Genomic DNA, 21,391 nt, shown 5'->3' on the forward strand with positions numbered 1-21,391 from the left:
CATCAGCTGCTGCCCACAAACGGGCCTTAGATCAGAGGTCCACCTTCTGGGAGTCCCGAGCTGCACTCCACAGCCATAGCCTGGGAAAGTGATCTCAGCAGCCCAGCGCCAAAATGCCAGTGCAGCTGCTGCAAGAGAAGGTGAGCTTCCGAGCAGTGCTCCCATCCCTGTCTCCAGGCTCGCTCTGGGCCTCTGGTGGCTGGGTGGCCAGGGGAGTTGAAAGGTCCTGGGAGGGCCTGGCCATCTTTTCAGAGTTGTACTGCCTCTGACTGGATGAAAATGTGGGTTGTAACCTGGGAACTTGATCCTCCAACTCTTGTTTCTTAAGCTTGTCAAAAGAAAAAATTACAACAAATTTAGTGATACATCTAGTTGGCTTTAAATTGCAAATATTAAATGGGGCAGCTTCTGTTTTTCAAAATATGATGAAAGCCGTTATGGGGCCATTATTGAAGGCGAGACTAGGGAAATGATTTTTTTAAATTCTGATTAATCAGTCAGATTACTTCAGGCTACTATTTTCCTCAGAGGGAAAGCATCATGGACTTCCGATTAATCTGAGTTGAGTAGATTAAACTCTCTTGTTTTCAGAAAATAAGTGGTCTTCTTGGGAATCTTTGTGTTTCCTTAAAGTTTCAGTTGGAATATGTGTGAGTGACTCCTTTTGGGTTTGGTTTGATCTGTTGGGTTCTATAGCAGTAGTTTAGCACAAAACAATGGCGTCCCATAATTTTCTTTTAGCCATCCCCCTCTTTTTGTCAGAATCTCACCAAGATTAAACAGTAATCAACACTGGGAACATTAGCATTACTCTCAAATCCCATTGTCTTGGGTTTCTGGCCTTGGCAAGTCATTCACAGGTTATAGTACCCTTCAGGATCATGCATTTCCTTGAGGTTTTGTCATTCCAGCTGATGAGAGACCACTAATGTGTGTGTGTGTATGTGTGTGTGTGTGTGTGTGTGTGTGTGTGTGTGTGTGTGTGTGTTGTGTGTGGTACTGGGGGTGGAACCCAGGGGCTTTCTACCTCCAGGCTTACTCCAGACCTATTTTATATTTTATTTGGAAACAGGGTCTCACTAAGTTGCTGAGAGCCTCACTAAGTAGCTGAGGCTGGCTTCGAACCTGTGTGATCCTCCTGTCTCAGCCTCCCAAGCGCCGAGATTACAAGTGTGCACCACCACTCCTGGCTTACCATTTGATATTTGAGAAGTGGCTACATGCAAACATTTAATAATCTTAAAAGGATATAGTGTGTAGTGCTTCCAGGTAATTTATTTTATGATTATCTAGTGGAAAATATCAAGAGTTTGGAGTCTGCTCCTTAGCCAGGGTCCCTGTAAACCAAACCAGTTAAAATCAAATAGATCAAAGAATGAGCTAGATAAGGAATCTACCCATTTTAGCCAAGGAGTCTGTTTATTAATTTCCTAAAAATGAGTCCCTATGATACTGGATGTGTTTACTCATGTGTAGCAGAAACTGTCAGTAACTGCACAGATTCCTCCCTAGTCAAATAGCAGGTAGCAATTCTATTTTTTAGGATCCCATGACTAGGTTTCATTAAAACAGAGAGAGAAAACAAGTGGTTCTAGAAGCCTAATTTTATCAAGGGGACCATTTGCACAATTTGAACAACAGTTGTGTCAGGGACATTGCTAAAGTTAGCTAGTTTGTAGACTAAAGTATCTCTTAGGTCATGTAAAGCTTTGGGTTTGACCTGCCAGATCCAGTGTTCAGTTGTCAACCTCTAATTACAGCATTATCCTGCCAAGGGGAAAAGGTAAGCCCAAGCAAGGAAAAGGGAGAAAAGGTAAGTCTAATTATGAGGGAATCTTGTTTTGACATCTTGGCAGAAGCTGTCTCTAGCATTAAAGTTGTCACCTTTTCATTCCAACTTATCATTTGAACATGTCCGGTTATGGCCATAGGCATTTTGGTGAATCCTGCGTATGACCTACACATCAGAAAGTTGTTCCCTAAGACTTACATCAAGTTGTTCAGCTCAAGCTTATAGGGCTTTAGGATCCGAGGGGTCCTTGTTCTTAGTGAGACTATGAGAGAAAACTGAATGGGAGGAACCTAGAAGAATTCAGGGTCCAAAATTTTGAAAATAATAATTGGGGTGCAATTTAATAGCAAGGGCACTAAATTTTTCTCTGAAATATTTTTTCTCTCTAAATTCACATTTCAAGTCAGGCGTGGTGGTGCACGCTTGTAATCCCAGCATACAGGAGGCTGAGACAGGAGGATCGCGGTTCGCAGACAGCCTCAACTACTTAGTGAGGCCCCTCATAATTCAGTGGGACCCTATTTCAAAATAAAGAATAAAAAATTGGGCTAGGGGTGTAGCTCAGAGGTAGAATGCCCCTGGGTTCCATCCCCAGTACTGAAAAAAAATTTTCACATTTCTCCCCAAAACATAAATTTAATATAACTTTAAAACTTCAAGTTAATAAAAAAGAATTCAAAAATATGAAAGTTGATTTACAAATATTTATCCAATTTGCATTCATGTATTTATTTGCAAAATGTATTTATTATTATTGGATATTGAACTCAGGGGCCTTCTATCTCTGAGCTATACCTTCAGCTCTATTTTTTATTTTGAAACAAGGTCTTACTAAGTTACCATGCACTGGCCTTGAATCTGAGATCCTCTTGTCTCAGCCTTCCAAGTACTGGGATTACAAGTGTATGCCACTGTACCCAGTTTATAACAATTATTTTTAATTGCTTGTGGAATACAAAAGTAGCCAACATCCCAACCTAATTTTTTTACACAGCAGGCATATATCATAAATATAATATCATAATATATCACAGAAGCAATAAAACTAAAAAGTTAAACATGGTTTTCTTCTCATTTTTCTACTTCTATGACTGAAATGCATCTAGCAATTTATTTTCCCCCTCCCCTCTCCTTATTCCTAGTACTAGAAATGGAACCCAGGGCTTGGGGCTTGCGAGGCAAGGGTTTTACCTCTGAGCTACATCCCAGAACTTTGTGTTCTTTCATTTTGAGACAGGGTCTCACTATGTTGCCCAGGCTGGCCTTGACCTTGCAATACCTCCTGCCTCAATCTCCCAAGTGAGACTATAGGCATGTTACACCTTTCCCTACTCAAGCAATTTATTTCTATCATTCTATTCTTACTTGGATTTATAATTTTATCATTATAGACACCTAGGAGATAACTAACTTATTTGAGTGGTAAGTCTAAATTTAAAAAGATATGCTTGAGCCGGGCGTGGTGGTGCATACTTGTAATCCCAGTACTTGGGAGGCTGAGACAGGAGGATCCCAGCTACTGACTGGAGCTCTCTGTAAATTAGTGAGACCCTGCTTCAAAATAAATAAAAATAAAAAAAAATAAAAAATAAAAAATAGAGCTGTGGATATAGCTCGGAGGTAGAATGCCCCTAGTTTCAATCCCCAGTAATGTACACACACACAAAGATATGCTTGCATTCTAATTAGTGCTGACAATACTAAAATGTACCATCAAAAATTTTAAAAGTAACTTTATTTATCCAAGGCATTTGAGTTTTGAGTTCTATTTTTCTGAGATACTTTTTATCTATTTAAGTGCTTACTTTATCTTAAAGCCAGCGAAATAAAGCTCTTTTTACATTTTGGCAATATTATCCAAAATAGAAAACTACCATTCATACAAATCACACATACACACACACACACACACACACACACACACACACATCTAAAGACATACATAAACATACTTTAAGAAACAGATCTTATAGCTGGGCATGGTGGCACATGCTTGTAATACCAACATTCGGGAGGCTAAGACAGGAGGATCGCGGTTTGCACACAGCCTCAGCTACTTAGTGAGGCCCTCTGCAACTCAGTGAGAAACGGTTTCAAAATAAAGAAAAAAAAATAGGGCTGGGGGTGTAGCTCGGAGGTAGAATGCCCCTGGGTTCCATCCCCAGTACTGTTTTCAGTAAGATTCTTTTTTTTTTTTTTAATTAAGATTCTTTATTTGCCACTTTCTAAACGGTTTCTTTCTTTTGAGTACATCTTTAAACCAACTACTTGTTCAATTTTTCTAAGTGATTGCTAGCCTTACAGCTCTAACTTTGAAATTCACAGGGATTCCTTTCTAGGTGGAAAGTTACATCTTAAACCAGGGGGGAAACATATTTTTTCCATGAAAGAGCTTAGGGCATGTTGCCTATTATCAGAAGCCAATTTTATAAAGGCTAAGTATTTAACTTGAAGTCTGATTGTCTCTAAAGCTCCTCTGGATGGACTTTTATCAAAGAGATTTTTTCCCCCTAAAACTTAATTTGGTGCATTTTCTTCTAATTTAGTCTTGAGGTTTCTCTCTAGAGAAAGCCCATGCACTCTATCCCTGCCCTCATTGGCCTATCAAAAGAGCCACTCTGTAAGAGAGCCCTCAATAGGACGACAGTTAGGTCCAGGTATGTCCTTTAAGGGACACACAGGAAGGGAGAGAGAGAGAGAGAGAGAAAGAGAGAGAGAGAGAGAGAGAGAGAGAGAGAGAGAGAGAGAGAGAGAGAGAGAGAGAAGGGAGGGGAGGGGAGGGAGGGGAGGGGAGGGGAGGGGAGGGGAGGGGGAGAGAGGAAGGAGAGGAGAGGAGAGGAGAGGAGAGGAGAGGAGAGGAGAGGAGAGGAGAGGAGAGGAGAGGAGAGGAGAGGAGAGGAGAGGAGAGGAGAGGAAGGGAGGGAGGGAGGGAGGGAGGGAGGGGTGGCACCACAACAAAATCATAGGAATTCACTATAGGGTTTTATAAGGAAGCATACAGATGAGCCTGGGAGAATTCAGAAGCCTGTTTGAAATAATCATAAAAGCTTGTTTTGGAGACTGATTTAATTAGATAGATGGCTTTTCAACTTAGTTTCTGTTTCTCAACTGAATGACTGAGTTAGGGACAGACTGACCATTTTCTCTGCCTGGATGTAGCACACGGGAGCAGCTTTTCAGAAGAGGCCACCCTGCTTGATGTGAGGGCCTGGCTTCTAGAACAACTACATAGCCTTTATTTCACCTTCAGGTAGGCTAGTAAAGAATAATTTTTAAAAATGAGCAGATGTAGTTTTTCTTAACATTCTCTTGGGCTTTTCATTTACCTTTTGTGAAGAGATTTTTAAAGGTGGGAATAAAATGTTGTGTTTGAAATCTTCTTAGAAGCCTCTGCACATGAGTAGCCATCCCTGGGTGGGCCGAATTCAGGAACCATCTTCTTAAAGTTTTCGTGGATCTGGGTATGAAACCTAAGGCCTCCCACGTGGAAGGCATGAGCTCCGCCACTGAGCGACAACTCCAGCGACTGCTTCGGGGTTTTCTTGCTGCTGTTGTTTTGTTTTTGCTGTGCTCGTGACCCAGCCCCAGCCCTTGCTCAAGCCAGGCAAGTGCTCTATTCCTGAGCTTCATCCCCAGCCCCAAGGACCCGCGTGCTAAAATGCACTTCTGAAAGTACTGTTCTAGTGGAATGTTCCACATGAAGACCATCATAATTCTAAATTAGCCTTGATCTTGATAATATTTTAGCATTTTTGTGAACATTTGCAGGTTTCAGTGTCTAATACTTAGACATGTAAAAGGTAGGTAGGTATAGTGGGTGCGTGTTTATAATCCCAGTACTTGGGAGGCTGAGTCAGGAGGATCACAGACTTGCAGCCAGCCTCAGAACTTGGTGAGACCCTTAGGAACTTAGCAAGACAAAAAAAAAAAAAAAAGAGGTAAGTATAGTTGGATGGTAGACAATCCAATTCTTTAGAAATTTAAGGATCTCATTTTTACACTGACTCTTGGGTCTCTTGGAGATGACATAAAAGAAGGCTGGGGATGTAGCTCAGTGGTAGGACAACTGCCCAGCATGCACAAGTGTGAAGCCCTGGGTTCTATCCCCAGTGCTGCAGAAAGGAAGGAAGAAAAGAAGGGAAGGAGGGAGGAAAGAAAGGAAGAAAGGAAGGAAGGAAGAAAGGAAGGGAGGGAGGGAGGGAGGGAAGAAGGGAGGGAGGAAATCATAAGAATAATCCCCGTACAATTCCTTGGGTCTTTTAATGCTTTTACTGTGTTCCTTGGTAGCTGGGATTTTATTTTTCATGTTGAAACAAATTCTTGCTAAGTTGCTAAGGATCTTGCTAAATTGCTGGGGCCAGCCTTGAACCTGCAGTCTTCCTGTCTAGGGCTCTCAGTTTCGGGGATTACAGGTGTGCATCACCAAGCCTGGCTGGCAGTCCTGTTTTTAAGCTGGTGATGCTCAGAGAACTCTTAATTTCTCAGAGCGCTGTGCCCACCAGTCAAGTGACAGTTTGGGCTCTGAGGTCTCCACAGCCTGTTTAGCCAGTGATTTTTCCCCCTACCTAAGCACAAGGAAATAAAAAGAAATAGATGATAGAAAACAAAGTCGTTGAGAAATTTCTAAAAGCTGGTGCTCAAAGTCCTGCAGTTTGTTTTCTGCACTTTCATGATTTTCAATCAACCATGGTTCAAAAATGTTGAATGGAAAATTCTAGAAATAAACAACTGCTAAGTTTTGAGTTATAAGCCACTTAGAGTAGTGTGACAGAATCTTTTACTGTCCTACTCCATCCCACACGGGTGAAGAATCACCCTTTGGTCCGGTGTACTCGTGGATAAGCCGCTCATCCCTTAGTCCCTTGTCAGACACCTTGGTGACTGGGTTGACTCCGGCCTCAGTACGGTGTTTGAACCAAGGGTTTGGCGCTCTCTGTAGCTTTAGACACCCGCGGGAGTCTTGAAAGAGATCCTCTGGAATTGCCACTAAACGCCAGGCTCCGTGTGTCCTGCTCAGAGGCCCCAGGCCTCCCTGCAGGAGCACGTCTTATTTCTTCAATAACTTTTGCTCTTGCCAATGACTCCTCAGCGCCTGCAAACTCAAAAGGCTGCATGCTTTTTCTCAGCACAAACTGACCCAGGGGACGGAGCCCTGAGTTCATACGCCCTCTCCCAGCCGGTTAACCCTGGACTCAAGCTAAGAAGATCACAGGGCAAATGCAGAAAGGAGCAGAGTCCAACCTGAGAGGAACTGGGACCCTCGAGGCTCCCTGAGGACGTCAACGGACCGCAAGAGGGACCAGCAGCGCCTCTCCTCTATTTCTCAGTGGTGTCCTTTAAGTCCCTTTGTAAATCGCCAGAACTCACAAGGACAAAACAACCACAAATTTATTCACAGATCTAACTGATTGTTATGATTCAAGAATCAGGGCAGAAAATTATATTATGTATAATTATAGTGCAACAATAAATAAAAAAGTTTTTTTTTTAAAGAGACGTAACCCAAAAAATTTTTGATCCCAAGTGAGTGGGTTCAGGGCAGCCTCCTTTCTACAAAATGAATACTCTCACCCGAAAATAGCAGAGCAATGTGTAGGTGAGGTAGGAAAAAGCAAACAGAACAATTTTTAAAAATGAGAGTGGGAGGCTGGAACAGGAGGGTTACAGATTCAAGGCCATCCTTAGCAATTTATCAAGAGCTTATTTCAAAATCACATTATTTACAGGAAAATGGATGGAACTCGAGAATATTAGACTGAGTATAGCCAGTATCAAAAAATAAATACATGTATGCTTTCTCTTATATGTGGAAGCTAGAGAAATATTTGGAAATAAGGGTAACATCAGAGAGAGGAGCAGAAACTCCAGGGGAATGACTGAGAGGGATTAGGGAAGGGAGGGCAGGGCAAAGACCTTAAGAATGCAACAGTTGTGGTGGCGCAGGCATCTGACTTGTGATCCCCGCATTTGGGAGGCTGAGACCGGAGGATCGCGGTTTGCAGACAGCCTCAGCTACTTAGTGAGCCCTTTGCAACTCAGTGAGACCCTGTTTCAAAATAAAGAGTAAAAAATAGGTCTGAGGGTGTAGCTCAGAGGTGCTCCTGGGTTCCATCCCCAGTACCACCACACACACACAAAAAAAGCAACAGTGGAAATCATGCTATGAATGTATACAAAAGTACCAATTCCAATCTCAAAGACATTGGAGGGGAGGGTGAGGACGTGGGGAGGCACCTGGTCAGGAGGGCGCCAAGTGCTGTATACATGTGTTTTTCTGACACTTTGTACCCCAATATAATGTAAAACTAAGGTGCACCAAATTAAAATAAATAAAAGGGCTGAGAGTGTAGAATGTCCATGGCTGCAACCCCCATGACTAAGGGGGAGGGGAGTAGAGAGTAGTTATCAGATTACTTTAGGTTTTTGTTGTTTTTTTTTTTTTTTTTTTGAGGGTTAAATTTGGAGACTTCCCTTATTTTACTAATCAGGGACACTGGAATCTCCTGTTTTCATGAGAAACTTGTTTGTTTTGTGAATTATCTGCTTCCTAAAAGTTTTGATTTGATTATGTGTCATTTAGAATGAGTGAATCCATTTTAGGTGGGTCTTGTCCACTGGTGTCTAATGTGGGATTTAGTCCCAAACAATGGCCTCCATTGTTTTTCTTTAACAATGGCCCTAACATCCCGAGTTCCCTGACATCCTTGGCTTCCAGGTGGTTTGTTGGCAAGGGAGAGAGTTGAGTTCTGGAGAGAACTTAGCCATCTTTCTGGAGCTGCACTGCCTTCATTTGGTGAAAAAGTGGGTTGTATTTGGGGCACTTGATTCTCCAACTTTTGTTTCCTAAGCTTTAAAGTAAAGAAAATGCCAGCAATGCTGGTACCCCTGTGTATAGGTACAGGGCTTCCTTTTGCATTGATAGCATTTCCCCCACTGTCTCCTTCTACCCCCTCACCCTGGGGTTTCACTCTCAATTTGCACAGTTTCTAGAAATTTCATCTTCCACTTAACCCTACTTCACCTGGACACTGGAGCAGGCTTGTGCCTGTGCTGCCCCCGCCCCCAGCTACAGTAGAGAGCAGAGCCCCCTGCTGCCCCCGCTGCTCCCTCTGCTCCCTCTGACTCTCCACCTCCTCTCCTCGCAGGTCTCCAGGACCTACACGACCACCACCACCATCACAGAGCCTTTCCCAGGGGCCCTGCAGAATGGAGGAGAGAAGCTGGAGAAGACGTCCCTGTTCTCTGAGGAAGAAGACATCCGCCCTGAAATGAAAGAGGACATCTACGACCCCAGCTACCAGGATGCGGAGGGCCCCAAGCCCAAGTTCCAGTATGTCTGGAGGAACATCATTCTCATGGCTCTGCTGCACGTGGGAGCCCTGTTTGGGCTCATACTGGTCCCCTCCTCCAAGGTCTACACCTTGCTCTGGGGTAAGCGGGTCCCTTTGTCTTGACTAGTACCCCAGATTTCTCACTGTGGACCCTCTGTGTCTAGATTTTTCCAACCATGTGTCTTTGGTTGCCTGAGAAACAGACTGGGCTGGAAATACAGCCTAGTGGGATTGGGATGTAGGAGAGTCAGTTCTGGGGGTGCTTTAACTTGGGAGGTGCACTATAAGGCCACCTGCTGAGATATGAGGTGTACACAAGGGGCAGAGAGGCAGATGTCTCGGAAAGAGCTTTTCTGTGTCCTTCGCTTGACTACCTGTCTTAGTCTAGCCTGTGACAGAGAATGGGTAGGTAAGACCGTGGGAAAGGCAGAAAGAGAAAGGGAGTCATTCAGGAAACTCTTTTGACCTGACCCACTGGCCAGTCCAGACTCCTTTGTCATACAGGAAGAGGAAGAAGGTTCCTATAAAACCCAGGTTGCACAGCGTTGCTCTGTTGCTCCAAGCAGGTCTCCAGGGTGCAGCACATGCCAGATGACAACACATTCTTAGAATGAAATGTTTCAGGTTCCATTCCTTAGCCTTCCCGCTCCCGCCCTTCTCTCCAGATGCCATGATTGCCAAGGACCCAGCACCTTCTAACACTGGTCCTTCCTGCCCCCACCACATCACTCTTTGGCAGAGAATAGAGCCTTGAGCAGCCCCAGCCTCCAGGCTGCTGTAACAAGGGAGGGAGCGGCCCGTTAGCCCCTGAGCCGACCCTGGCTCTTTCAGGGACCCACAGGTGGGAGCTGATTGCAGGTCTGTCCCCAGTATCTACACATGCACCTTATGCATAATTTTACCCCTGACCCTGAAGTCTGGAGTTCTGGAGATCCAGAGGCCCAGCTGCTGCTCTCTGAGGGGCAGGAGCTAGGACTCTTTCTCCAGAAGACAGCTGGATGTTTTCTGAGTCAGTCTCAGGTGTGGGGAGCTTCGCAGGCAGCTCTTGAGGGTAGTGCTGTAGAAGGCCTGGCCGGGCAGGTGTCAGTGGGACTCCTCCCCTGCACCTTTCAGATCTTATCGCTATTGAGAGTGGGTCTCTTGAGCATCGTTCTGGTAAATCTTCCTGTGGTCACAGGGAAATACAACTGAGAAGCTCCTTTTCTTCAGGAACACAGCTTTTCCAAGGACCGATTAGGGTAGGGACATCTTCATGAGAAATCTGATCACCTGTAAGCCTCTCCCAGACTGGGAGCTCCCTGGAGGTCTCACTCCGTGCAGAGTATGAGCAGGCCGTGAGTGCAGGGGGCAGACCCATCCCTACCAGGTTGTGCTGTGTGCCTTTCTGTGCCCTGTCAGTGTGTGGGCGGCCACTCTGTGACTCTTGTCCTGAGGCCCTTTGGCGAGTGGCTTAGTTGACAGAATAGCCATATTGAAATGGAGATTTCAAAATTCCTTTGTCTTCAAAAACAAGGTCAGAGGTCTCAGCTCGGGCATCTCTGTCACCATGATTAGAGTTTAGAAGTGTTTTTTGTTATATCTCAACGGATGATGCAAAATTACTAACTGGTTATGATTCCAGTATTTTAATGACTGGACATTTAAGACAGTTCTGTCTCTTTCATTTTGAAGCTGCTCAGAAGAGCCCTCAGGTCATGGCTAAGGAGATATTTCTGACTATACTGAGGGCAGAAGGGCACAACCCCTCCAGCTGCTTCTCAGGGCAAAGCTAGGCAATGTTGCTGAATGTGGACACTAACAGTCCTTTCCTGCACAAGAGGGTGGGCAGTGTCTATCTGACTGAGCTTTCTACTTGACAAATCCAGATGTGCGCGGAACAGGCACCAGCCTTCTTTTACTTTATTTTATTTATTTATTTATTTATTTATTTATTTATTTATTTATTCATTGTGGTTCTAGGGATGGAACCCAGGGGTATTCTACCTCTGAGCTACACCCCCAGCCCTAGCCCTATTTTTTATTCTTTATTCTGAAACAAGATCTCACTGAGTTGCAAAGGGCCTCACTAAGTACAAGCTGAGGCTGGCCTTGAATGGCTGGCCTCCTGTCTCAGCCTCCCAAATGGTGGGATTGCAAGCATGTGCCACCACGCCCCACAGCACCAGCTGTCTTGATGTCCACAGAACAAGAACCGGTGAGGTGGCCGGGCGTGGTGGTGCACACTTGTAATCCCACCATTTGGGAGGCGGAGACGGGAGGATCGCGGTTCGTGGACAGCCTCAGCTCCTTAGCGAGGCCCTTCGCAACTCAGTGAGACCCTATTTTAAGAAATTGTAAAAAGACTAAAAAATAGTACCGGGTGTGTAGCTTGGAGGTAGAATGCCCCTGGGTTTCATTCTCGGGACCGCAAAAGAAAACAAAAACAGAAACAAAACAATAGGGTTCTTGTCCTCACTCCCCTGTTAACACAGGACCCCATGTGCTGTTGGAGCCAAAGTTTCACGGATTGCACCACGAAACAGTCCTAGGTGTCCCTTGTCTCCTGGCTAAGTGCTTCTGCATAGCCTGAGTCCCTTGCTTCCTCCTGATGAATGTGGGGCTCTGGATCCACTGGCTTTTCCAGCCACAGGCAGAGTCAAGTGCTGTATCCGGGAATAGGATTGCAATTGCCCCATGGCTGAAACCAAAGATGATGTGGGGCCTCGTGCTCAGTTCAGAGGGAATGTGGCCAGAGCTTTTCTTGGGCCAGGCTCTGGCTCCCTGGCTCTCCTGGGATCCTGTACGAGGAATAGAACAGGGTGCAAAAGGTAGAGGAGGGAGAGGAGGAGACTGTTTAAGAAACTGTTAAATCTTATTAACAGTTCTCCCAAGACCTAACTTCTGCCTCCTAGAGCTTCCAGACAGAGAAAGAGTAGGCATGCCCTTGGCAGTTAGAGAGCATAGGTAGCATGCCTTGATCCCGAAGGCCTTGGGGACCAGGTCAGTGAGGCAGGGCAGTGTCAGGGTGCTCACTGCAAGATGGCAGAGGTCAAGCATGAACTGCTTGTTGGTAGGAAACCTAGCTCCAAATCAGGGCTCCAGTTTTCTTGCCTGTGTGGCCCTTGATAAGCAATTAACCTCTCCAGGATCTATTTGCTCACCTGCAAAGTGCAGTGTTAATGGCACCTGTACCTTTGAAGGTGTGCAGGGAAGATGAAAATATAAACATCCATGGCAAAACCTGAGTCACTGTGCAAATATGGCAGCGTGCAGGACTGGTTTCCCTGAAAACGGCCCTACACCCTGCTACAATACTAAAATGCTTTGTACCAGCTGGTGGATAGACTCAGCCCTGCCTCTCCTGAGAGTCCCACACATCTTAGGGCTCCTCCAACTGGTCAGTGCCTGGATTGCTGGCTGCTATTTTCAGAACACCCTTGCTTATGTTCCTAAGCTTGCAGGAGTAGTGTGAAGCCATGAACACTTTAGAAAAGTCAGCTGAGTGTCCACTGATAAAGGACCAGGTATATGGCCCCTGGAGACTGACAGTAGTGGTGGCCCAGGGATGAGAGCCCTATTTCCTCTGCCTTTCTGTCTCCTTCCTTTCTGGGACTCCTTACCTCATCTCTCTTCCTAGAGGGAGAGACTGGCAGGTGATGGTATTTTTTTCAAGTGGCACAGGTAGTAGGCCTCAGAGACCAAGGCATCCTAGGATCAGGAAAGGCAGATCTCCACCCAAAGCCTAAAGATGTCACGGACTGTCATCAGGAGTGTCCTTGAAATGCTTCCCCTGATGGAACTCCTACCTGGTGCTGACTCCCACTGTCTTGATCTGGCAGCACTTTTCTGCTACTGGGCCAGTATCGAGGGCATCGGAGCAGGAGCACACCGCCTGTGGAGCCACCGAACTTACAAAGCACGGCTGCCCCTGCGGCTCTTCCTGATTGTCACCAACACCATGGCGTTCCAGGTAAGAAGCTGGCACTGCTCAGCTGTTGGGTCTCTACCCTACTGATGATCCAGGGCAGAATGGAGAGATCCACTCCAAGAAGGAACCCCAGAAGGCCAGCCACTGCTCTTTCTAGTCCCCTGTGATCACTCCAAGTGCAGGCTTAGTGCTTAGGTCCATACTGGAGACTTCAGTTATGGAGATACAAATAGAAGATGCTCTCCAGGGCGGTGGTTATTCTCTTTCCAAGGTCCCTGTGTTATGACACAGTCTGGCTGTTGTGGTCCTGCAGCATAAGGAGCCATAGCATAAAATCCAGACACTGGTCTCATTTTCCTGCATAGTGGACAATAAACCAGTGCTTTGGGGAGACTATGTTAGGACCTCACCACAGTGGGATGGAAGGTGATATGTCACAGGCATATGAACTTTGTTGTTGCAGATAATCCCTTGTGGTGCAGGGCTTAGCTTGCAGAAGAAGAAATTCTGGGAAGCAATTAGACCCCTTTATCTTGGCAATATCTGAGGTGCTTAGCACATTTGTGTAATCATCTTTGTCCTGGCAACTTATACTGTGAAGTTCCTGATGTTGTCTTTGTAGTGCAAAGGAAAGGAGGAAATGTTGGTACATTCTTGAAGGGATGAAACGAGTCCCAGAGAAGGTCAGAGGTTATTGGCTTGGGTGAGCTGTCACTCACAGAGGCATCAGGATAAAGCTCCCCACTGCTTTACCCAAAAACCAGGACCATGTGTCCCAAGGCTCTGCCTCACGCTCTGTATTCCTAGGGATTGGGCATCCTGTGAGGACCTCAGCCCTCACCCCTTGTTGGCAGGGTTGCAGTGTTCTCTCCTGCTGAGACTGTCTGAGCACAGGACTTTGCCCGCACTCTGCCATCATGTCACCTTCAGGAAGCAGCAGCACTGCCCCATCGTCTAGGGCTGTCAGCTGTTTTTCCTCATAAGCTTTAGGGCAAGGTGCAGAGCAGGGAAGGCACCCCACCCTATGCCGGACTGGGACCAGAACTCCTGGGGACTCTGAGATGGTGCTGAGAGCCTGGGGCCCTCAGGACATCGGCACTGCACTTCTAGGATGGGTCCGTTCTCAGGCCTGCCTTCCTCTTCTCTGTCTCTCCAGAACGATGTCTATGAGTGGGCCCGGGATCACCGCGCCCACCACAAGTTCACAGACACCGATGCCGACCCACACAACTCCCGACGTGGCTTCTTCTTCTGTCACGTGGGCTGGCTGCTTGTGCGCAAACACCCAGCCGTCATAGAGAAGGGGAGATCGCTGGACATGTCTGACCTCAAGGCTGAGAAACTGGTGATGTTCCAGAGGAGGTGAGTGAAGGGCGGATGGGGCTGGGATGTGGCCCTAAGTACCTGAGACTTGGGGACTCCACTTTTTTTCAAGTTTTGTAAAACAAATCCTAAAGACTTAACTTGAATTGGCATGCTTAACAAACCACAATTTAACATTCCATTTTTAAAAATCACACAGGCCCACAGTTACAGTTTAGTCTCTGGTTTCTTTCTCTCTCTCTCTCTCTCTCTCTCTCTCTCTCTCTCTCTCTCTCTCTCTCTGATCTTAGAGAAACTAATTAAATGCAAGGAATACCATTGACCAGGGATTGTCATGGACAATTTCTTACACATTTAAAAATTAAATGAAGTGTGTATATGTTTCTATCACTCTAAACCTTATTATAAGGTATAGTTAAAATGCACTAATAAAAATAAAAATAAAGCTGGGTGTGGTACCCCACGCTTGTAATCCCAGCATTCGAGAGGCTGAGACAGGAGTATTGCGCTTTGCGGACGGGAGCATCATGCTTTGCAGACAGCTTCAGCTACTTAGTGAGGCCCTTTGCAACTCAGTGAGACCCTGTTTCAAAATAAAGAATAAAAAATAGGGCTGGGGGTGTAGCTTGGGGGTAGAATGACCCTGGGTTTCATCCCCAGTACTGCAAAAAAAAAAAAAAAAAAGAATAGGAAACCACTAGTGTTTCCTCTGCAGCAGCGTGGCTCGGTCACAGGCGGGCTTCAGAGGGGCCGCTCTAGGACGTCACGCTGAAGGGATGCGAGGCAGGGACACGGGTTCGACAGCAGGCGGGACCCAGGCTGGGGAAGCAGAGCCAGGACTGGAGGCAGGGGAGCAGGGACATGCGAGTCACAAACATGGCTGCTGTGGGACACAGCAGTCAGCTCCCTCGCACAGTCGGGGCCTGGTGTGCACGAGAGTGAGGAGTGACAGGGCCTCCCTCGGGAAGGACAGACCTGCAGGATCAAGGACATGCAGTGTGGCTCCTGAGGGGAAAGCGGGCAAAGAGTCCGGGGTCTCTGGGAGTGGAGGCCAGGCCCCTCACATGGACTGTGTCAAGACCCTGATGGGCACGAGCCCAGGCAGCAGAGCTTGTCATTTGACAACCTTATACTCTTGTCACAAAGACACCACAGTTTATTTATTTATTTTTGGTGGTTCTGGGGGTGGAACCCAGAGGCTTTTTACTTCTGAGCTATACTCCCAGACCTATTTTATATTTTATTTGGAAACAGGGTCTCACTAAGTTGCCAAGAACCTCACTAAGTAGCTGAGGCTGGCTTCGAACCTGCGCAATCCTCCTGTCTCTGCCTCCCAAGTGCAGGGATGACAAGCGTGCGCCACCACGCCCGGCAAAGACACTACAGTTTAGAGTCACGAGGCAGGCGTTCCGATCCTTGCTTCCCCTGCTTCCTGGTGCAGTGATCTTAGAAAAGTCTTTTTTTTTTTTTTTTTTTTTTTCGGTTGTACTGGGGTTCCTGGAAGTCCTTCTACCTCCGGGCTATACTCCCAGACCTATTTTATATATTTTTTTTTATTTGGAAACAGGATCTCTTAAGCCAGCAAGGCTGGCTTCAAACCTGCGCGATCCTCCTGTCTCCGCCACTACGACCGGCTAGAAAAGTCTTTCAATGCATCCACATTGCCTCTTCTAATAGGTGATACATTGTGCCAAAAGCTTGCCCAGCCCATTCCCTCAGGCTGCTTTCTGCCACCCTGTACTCAGCCCGGCCCAGCGAGAGTGCGCGGTCCAGGGAGGTGTGTGAGTCCCCTCCCCGCAGACTCTCTGTCGTCTCCCACGTAGGTACTACAAGCCCGCTGTCCTGCTGATGTGCTTCATCCTGCCCACCCTGGTGCCCTGGTACTTTTGGGGTGAGACCTTTCGGCACAGCTTGTACGTTGCCACCTTCCTGCGATACACTTTGGCGCTCAATGGTACCTGGCTGGTGAACAGCGCTGCCCACCTCTACGGGTATCGCCCTTATGACAAGAACATTGACCCCCGAGAGAATGCCCTGGTTTCCTTGGCAACTATGGGTAAGTCCCCAGTGCACAGCAAGACCACATCTAGCGGTCAGCTGGTGACCGGGTTCAATTTGGAACCAGAAATAACCAGATAAATCTGTTTTTGTGGCCACTTTGTATCTCAGTTCTTCCAACACAAAACTGGGTAGGGGTCACTGTTTGGGGCAACCATATGAAAGTCAGGCAGAAAGGCTTATGTAAAAAAGAAAGGGTGCAAAATAAGAATGCCCTGCATTCTCGTTTCTAAAACCATCTCCAAATGCTATGCATATTGAACCCTTTCAAGTTTTCCTGTCTCCGGTCACCTCTGGGCTGGACTGTAGATGTGCTTGGGGCAGAAGATGCATAAATGGAACAGCAGACTCACTGGAGAGGCCAGTAAGCCTTAGATTTAGCCATACTGTATAAAATGCAGAAAAAGCAATTATGAGTAAGTTCAAAAAATGCTGAGGATGCCATTCTGAAAGTGATTTTTTTTTAAATCTCCATACTGTAGTTTCATGAATTTCCCTCCTTTCAGGCACCTTTTACCATTGTGCATATTCTTACTTTGACTGGGTTTTGAGATAAACCATGTCGCCTGTACAATTCTGTGATTTTTCCCAGAAATGGAAAAACCTGGGCTGAGTTGTATCCTGTATTTTGTTATTATTATGTTTTTTTTTTTTTTTTTGTGGGTCTGGGGATGGAACCCAGGGGCATTTGACCACCGAGCTACACGCCCTGCCCTTTTTTTTTTATTCTTTATTTTGAGGCAGGGTCTCACTAAGTTGTGAAAGGCCTCAACTAAGTAGCTGAGGCTGTCCGCGAACCGTGATCCTCCAGTCTCAGCTTCCTGAATGCTGGGATTACAAGTGTGCACCACCACGCCTGGCTTGTATTTTAAATAGAACTATATAGTAAGTTTACCAGCCTCCGGCCTGCAGCCTCCTTATGGCTGCCAGTTCAGCGTGGCTGCTGGCATCTCCTTGTCTGTCTGTGCCTGTGAATGTGTTTTAAATGTGATGCCTGAAGGCCCAGGTCGTGCTTATCGTAGACCTTACTGGGAAACAAAGCGTGTAAGTCAGCCCTCCTCTATCTGCACTCAGCCTTCACATTATCCCACCTGCCCGTCACAGTTCTCACAGTGGACAGCTGGGTGTGGAGACACATACATGTGTTTAGAAGCCCTGGATGGAGGCATTGCCTTGTCAGGACTTCTTTGCCTTGCTTGCCATTTACAGCATCACCACTCTAACTGGGAATATTTTTATCCTAAAGGATTCGACAAAATCTTATTAATTATTCTTGTGTGTGTGTGTGTGTGTGTGTGTGTGTGTGTGTGTGTGTGGTGTGGTGGTACTGGGGTTCCTGGAAGCCCTTCTACCTCCGGGCTACACTCCCAGACCTATTTTATATTTTTATTTGGAAACAGGGTCTCTTAAGCCAGCACGGCTGGCTTCAAACCTGTGCAATCCTCCTGTCCCCGCCTCCCAAGCGCAGGGATTACAAGCGTGTGCCACCATGCCCGGCTTTTATTAATTATTCTTGATCCCAACCTGACATGGGTCCAGATTGCTAGTGTTAGTTTATTAATTCTGTTAATTAACTACTGAATAATGCTACCTACTGTTAGGAGGTGTGCAAAGATCAGGAAGGAAGCCGTCACTGAGCTCCCTAACTTCTCTCCTTGCTTTTGTTCCAGGCGAGGGCTTCCACAACTACCACCACGCCTTCCCCTATGACTACTCCGCCAGCGAGTACCGCTGGCACATCAACCTCACCACCTTCTTCATCGACTGCATGGCGGCCCTCGGTCTGGCTTATGACAGGAAGAAGGTGTCCAAGGCGGCCATCTTGGCCAGGGTTAAGAGAACTGGAGATGGAAGCTACAAGCGTGGCTGAGTTCAGGATTATCTGGGGTCCTATTCCAAAAGCCAACCAGACAGAGATCGAGTCTTCTATTAATTAGTTACTGAGACCTGGATGCTAAAGATGGTGACCTTAACCCATTCCAGCATAGCATTCTTGTAAAATGCACAACTGTTGAAAGGCAGTACTTCTTCTTTACTATATTAAGCAGATATAATTGTTTTCTCCCTCTCCTCTCCTCTCCTCTCCGACTGGGTGTTCTGATGTTTTATTCCATCACCTTTCTCTCTCTTCTCCCTCATTGCCTTCCACACAAGCAGTTGGCCGGTCATAGTCTCTGCCCAGCTTGAAAAGCCTACTTCTCTTTCTAGAGTGTGAAAAAAAAAAAGTCTTTGCCAGAGATAACTCTTTTTTTCTTGAGCTGTCCAGAGCTTTGAGCTAGGTGGGTCAAGCAAGAGAGGCAACAAAATATTCTGGGAAGTTGTCTCTTAAATATTTGCTATCTGAAGCCTGGTGTGGTGGCTCACGCTTGTAATCCCAGCATTTGGGAGGCTGAGACAGGAGGCTCGCGGTTCACAGACAGCCTCAGCTACTTAGTGAGGCTCTTTGCAACTCAGTGAGACCCTGTTTCAAAATAAAGGATAAAAAATAGGGCTGGGAGTGTAGCTCAGAGGTAGGATGCCCCTGGGTTCCATCCCCAGTACTGCAAAAAAAAAAAAAAAAAAAAAAAAAAAAATGTTGTTTGCTTCCTGGAAGGGAAAGTTACCTTTATTTGACACAAAACTTAACAAATCAGGTAAATTGTCAGGGGAGAAGGTTAGCATGCAGGAAATGGTTTGGAAATAAGGATGGTGCTGAGATGGAAAAGAAGCAGGAGAAACTTCTGATCCATCCCAGCTGACTACCTTCCTGTTTCTCCTGGCTCTGAAAAAGAATAGCAATGTCAGAACATGACACCAACTCTCAGTGTCTCAACTGAGCGTATTCTAAAAATATAGGATATATGCATACTAGGAAAAATGGTCTCTGCTGTGCAAGGGTTTTATTTTTCTTTAATAAGGAGCATATTTCTTACTTTATGGAACTGGAAGTCTTCAGGTCAGCTATGTCCAGAGAGAATCTTTACAGGCATTCGTATAGTTTTGATCATTCTGTGAGCTGTTCATCCAGCTTCTTTCATTATTCTGCTCTGCAGGCTTCGGGAATTGGTTCCTCCTCTCATAATAATAACGTGGGTGTGGCATTTTCAAGCATCCAAAGGACTGTGGGTTTTAGAAGGTGGATATGGGTCAACCAGAACATATGTAGACATATGTACTTTGCTTGAATCTTGAAAATGTTTCCAAGTATTTTGTTCTGAAAGAGGGATGTTGAAAGAATCTGAAGTAGGGAATAATTGGGTATCTTGCCTGTTCCTCCCACTGCTGGGCTGAAAATGGAAAAGCTGAGGAGCAGCTTCTGTAGGCAGCTCCTAGGAGATCACTTTCCAAAGGAAGGGCTCTGCGAACACATCCAAGGGATTCAGAAGTTATTACATTATTAGGCATCATAATGAAACAAATTCCCTTCATTAGTCCCCATGGCTCCCTGGATGAGTGAAGGCGAGGCTTTTGTCCATGGTGGGTGTTATATACTCATGCATCCCTTATTCTGTTACCATCCAGTCTACAGTGGACAGTCTGGGAAGAAGGCAGGAACTTCGTAGCCATTCTGATTCTGGGTTCCTGGTTCTACGTCAGCAGTCCCTTTTATCTGTTCTCTCTGTTCCCTGGCTTTTTCTTTCTCTGGATAGATAGGCGGTCACCCATGTGTACACAGGGCAGTGAGAAACAGGCAGCTGCCTTCCTGCAAACTCAGTGCTCACGGGCACTGTAGCACTGTGTCTCCTTAGCAGGCAGGGCTCACTGCCGTATTTCTGTGGCCTTAAGCTCATTACTACTTTCACCCCATGCGTTCCTGCCACATTAATGATCTCGGGCAAGGCTAACAAACTCTTCTTGTAATATCACCAGACCAGAGTGGTCCTTTGTCTCATGAATCATGGCCAATTCCAAAGCTCACTTTTTGCCGGCGAGCCAGACACTGAGCAGAAGTGTGAGGTCAGAAGCCGGGCGTGGTGGCTCACGCTTGTAATCCCAGCATTCGGGAGGCTGAGACCAGAGGATCACGGTTCGTGGACAGCTTCGGCTACTTAGCGAGGCTCTCTGCAACTTAGTGAGACCCTGTTTCAAAATAAATAATAAAAAATAGGGCAGGGGGTGTAGCTCGGAGGTTGAATGCCCCTGGGTTCCATTCCCAGACCTGCAAAAAGATGTGGTCAGTCTCCTCTGTCTGAAGCAGAACAGAGCACGTGCTGAGCACCCCTGAGTGTTCAGCAAAGTAGCCTAGGATGACCAGTGCTTTCAGCAGACAGTGCAATGCTTTTAGGAGGAGGAGGAAGGGGACGAGGAAAGAGAGGAGGGGGAAGAGGAAAAGGAGGAAGATGAAGAGGAGGAGGAGGTGGAAGAAGAAGAATGAATCTTGAATTCTGGGAAGGTCAATTTCCCATATGACTCTCATTGAAAAGAGATCTTTACCTGGAATCAGGGTTCAAGACAGAGCTTTGGCTGAAATGGGGGATATGAGATGCCATGAATTTTGCTAAATAGAATGTCCAGCCAACTGACTTCCCCGACCCCACAGTCAAGGGTAGCAGAAGTTTATAAAAACACATACATCAGTGTTCTGAAAACCACTGACCTTTCCTGCCCTATTTTCAGTCACCAATGCAGAAGCCTGGCTCTGTTCTATTAGGATTGGCAGTGTACAATACCAAACGCTCTGTCCACTGGTGAGGCCCAGTGGTGGGAGGGAGCAGAACCTGTGTTAATTGAATGGAAGCTACAGGGAACAGCCCGCACTATGGTAGCCTTGTCTTTGAGCTGCTTTTTAAAGTAGAAAAGATTCTCATGGAAGATCACTGTAGAAGCTCTGCTAATCTGTGTGCCTACCCCTGGAAATGTATCTTGAGTTTTTTTATTCTACAGGCCATCAGATGCCTGCTTTATGATATATAAGCAATAAAATCAACTTTCTCTTCTAGTCCTTTCTGTTCATGCCATGTCCTTCCACGAGTGGGGACAGAGACCTCAGGGCGAGGACAC

The 21,391-nt window shown here is 46.2% G+C and overlaps 1 protein-coding gene across 1 annotated transcript; it reads left to right on the forward strand.

Moving 5' to 3' along the window:
* Window positions 1–113: 113 nt before the first annotated feature.
* Window positions 114–18,281, forward strand: LOC308262436 (stearoyl-CoA desaturase-like; the record flags this gene model as incomplete). The annotated part of the gene is made up of 7 exons (XM_080694850.1): window positions 114–140; window positions 1,761–1,783; window positions 8,859–9,223; window positions 12,942–13,072; window positions 14,187–14,392; window positions 16,177–16,409; window positions 18,082–18,281. The coding sequence occupies 7 exons, from the start codon at window positions 114–116 to the stop codon at window positions 18,279–18,281; spliced, it is 1,185 nt and encodes a 394-aa protein (XP_080550976.1).
* Between the last annotated feature and the right edge of the window lie 3,110 nt (window positions 18,282–21,391).

This window comes from Muscardinus avellanarius (assembly GCF_963383645.1).
Source record: "Muscardinus avellanarius genome assembly, chromosome: 4".
Classification (NCBI taxonomy): Eukaryota; Metazoa; Chordata; class Mammalia; order Rodentia; family Gliridae; genus Muscardinus; species Muscardinus avellanarius.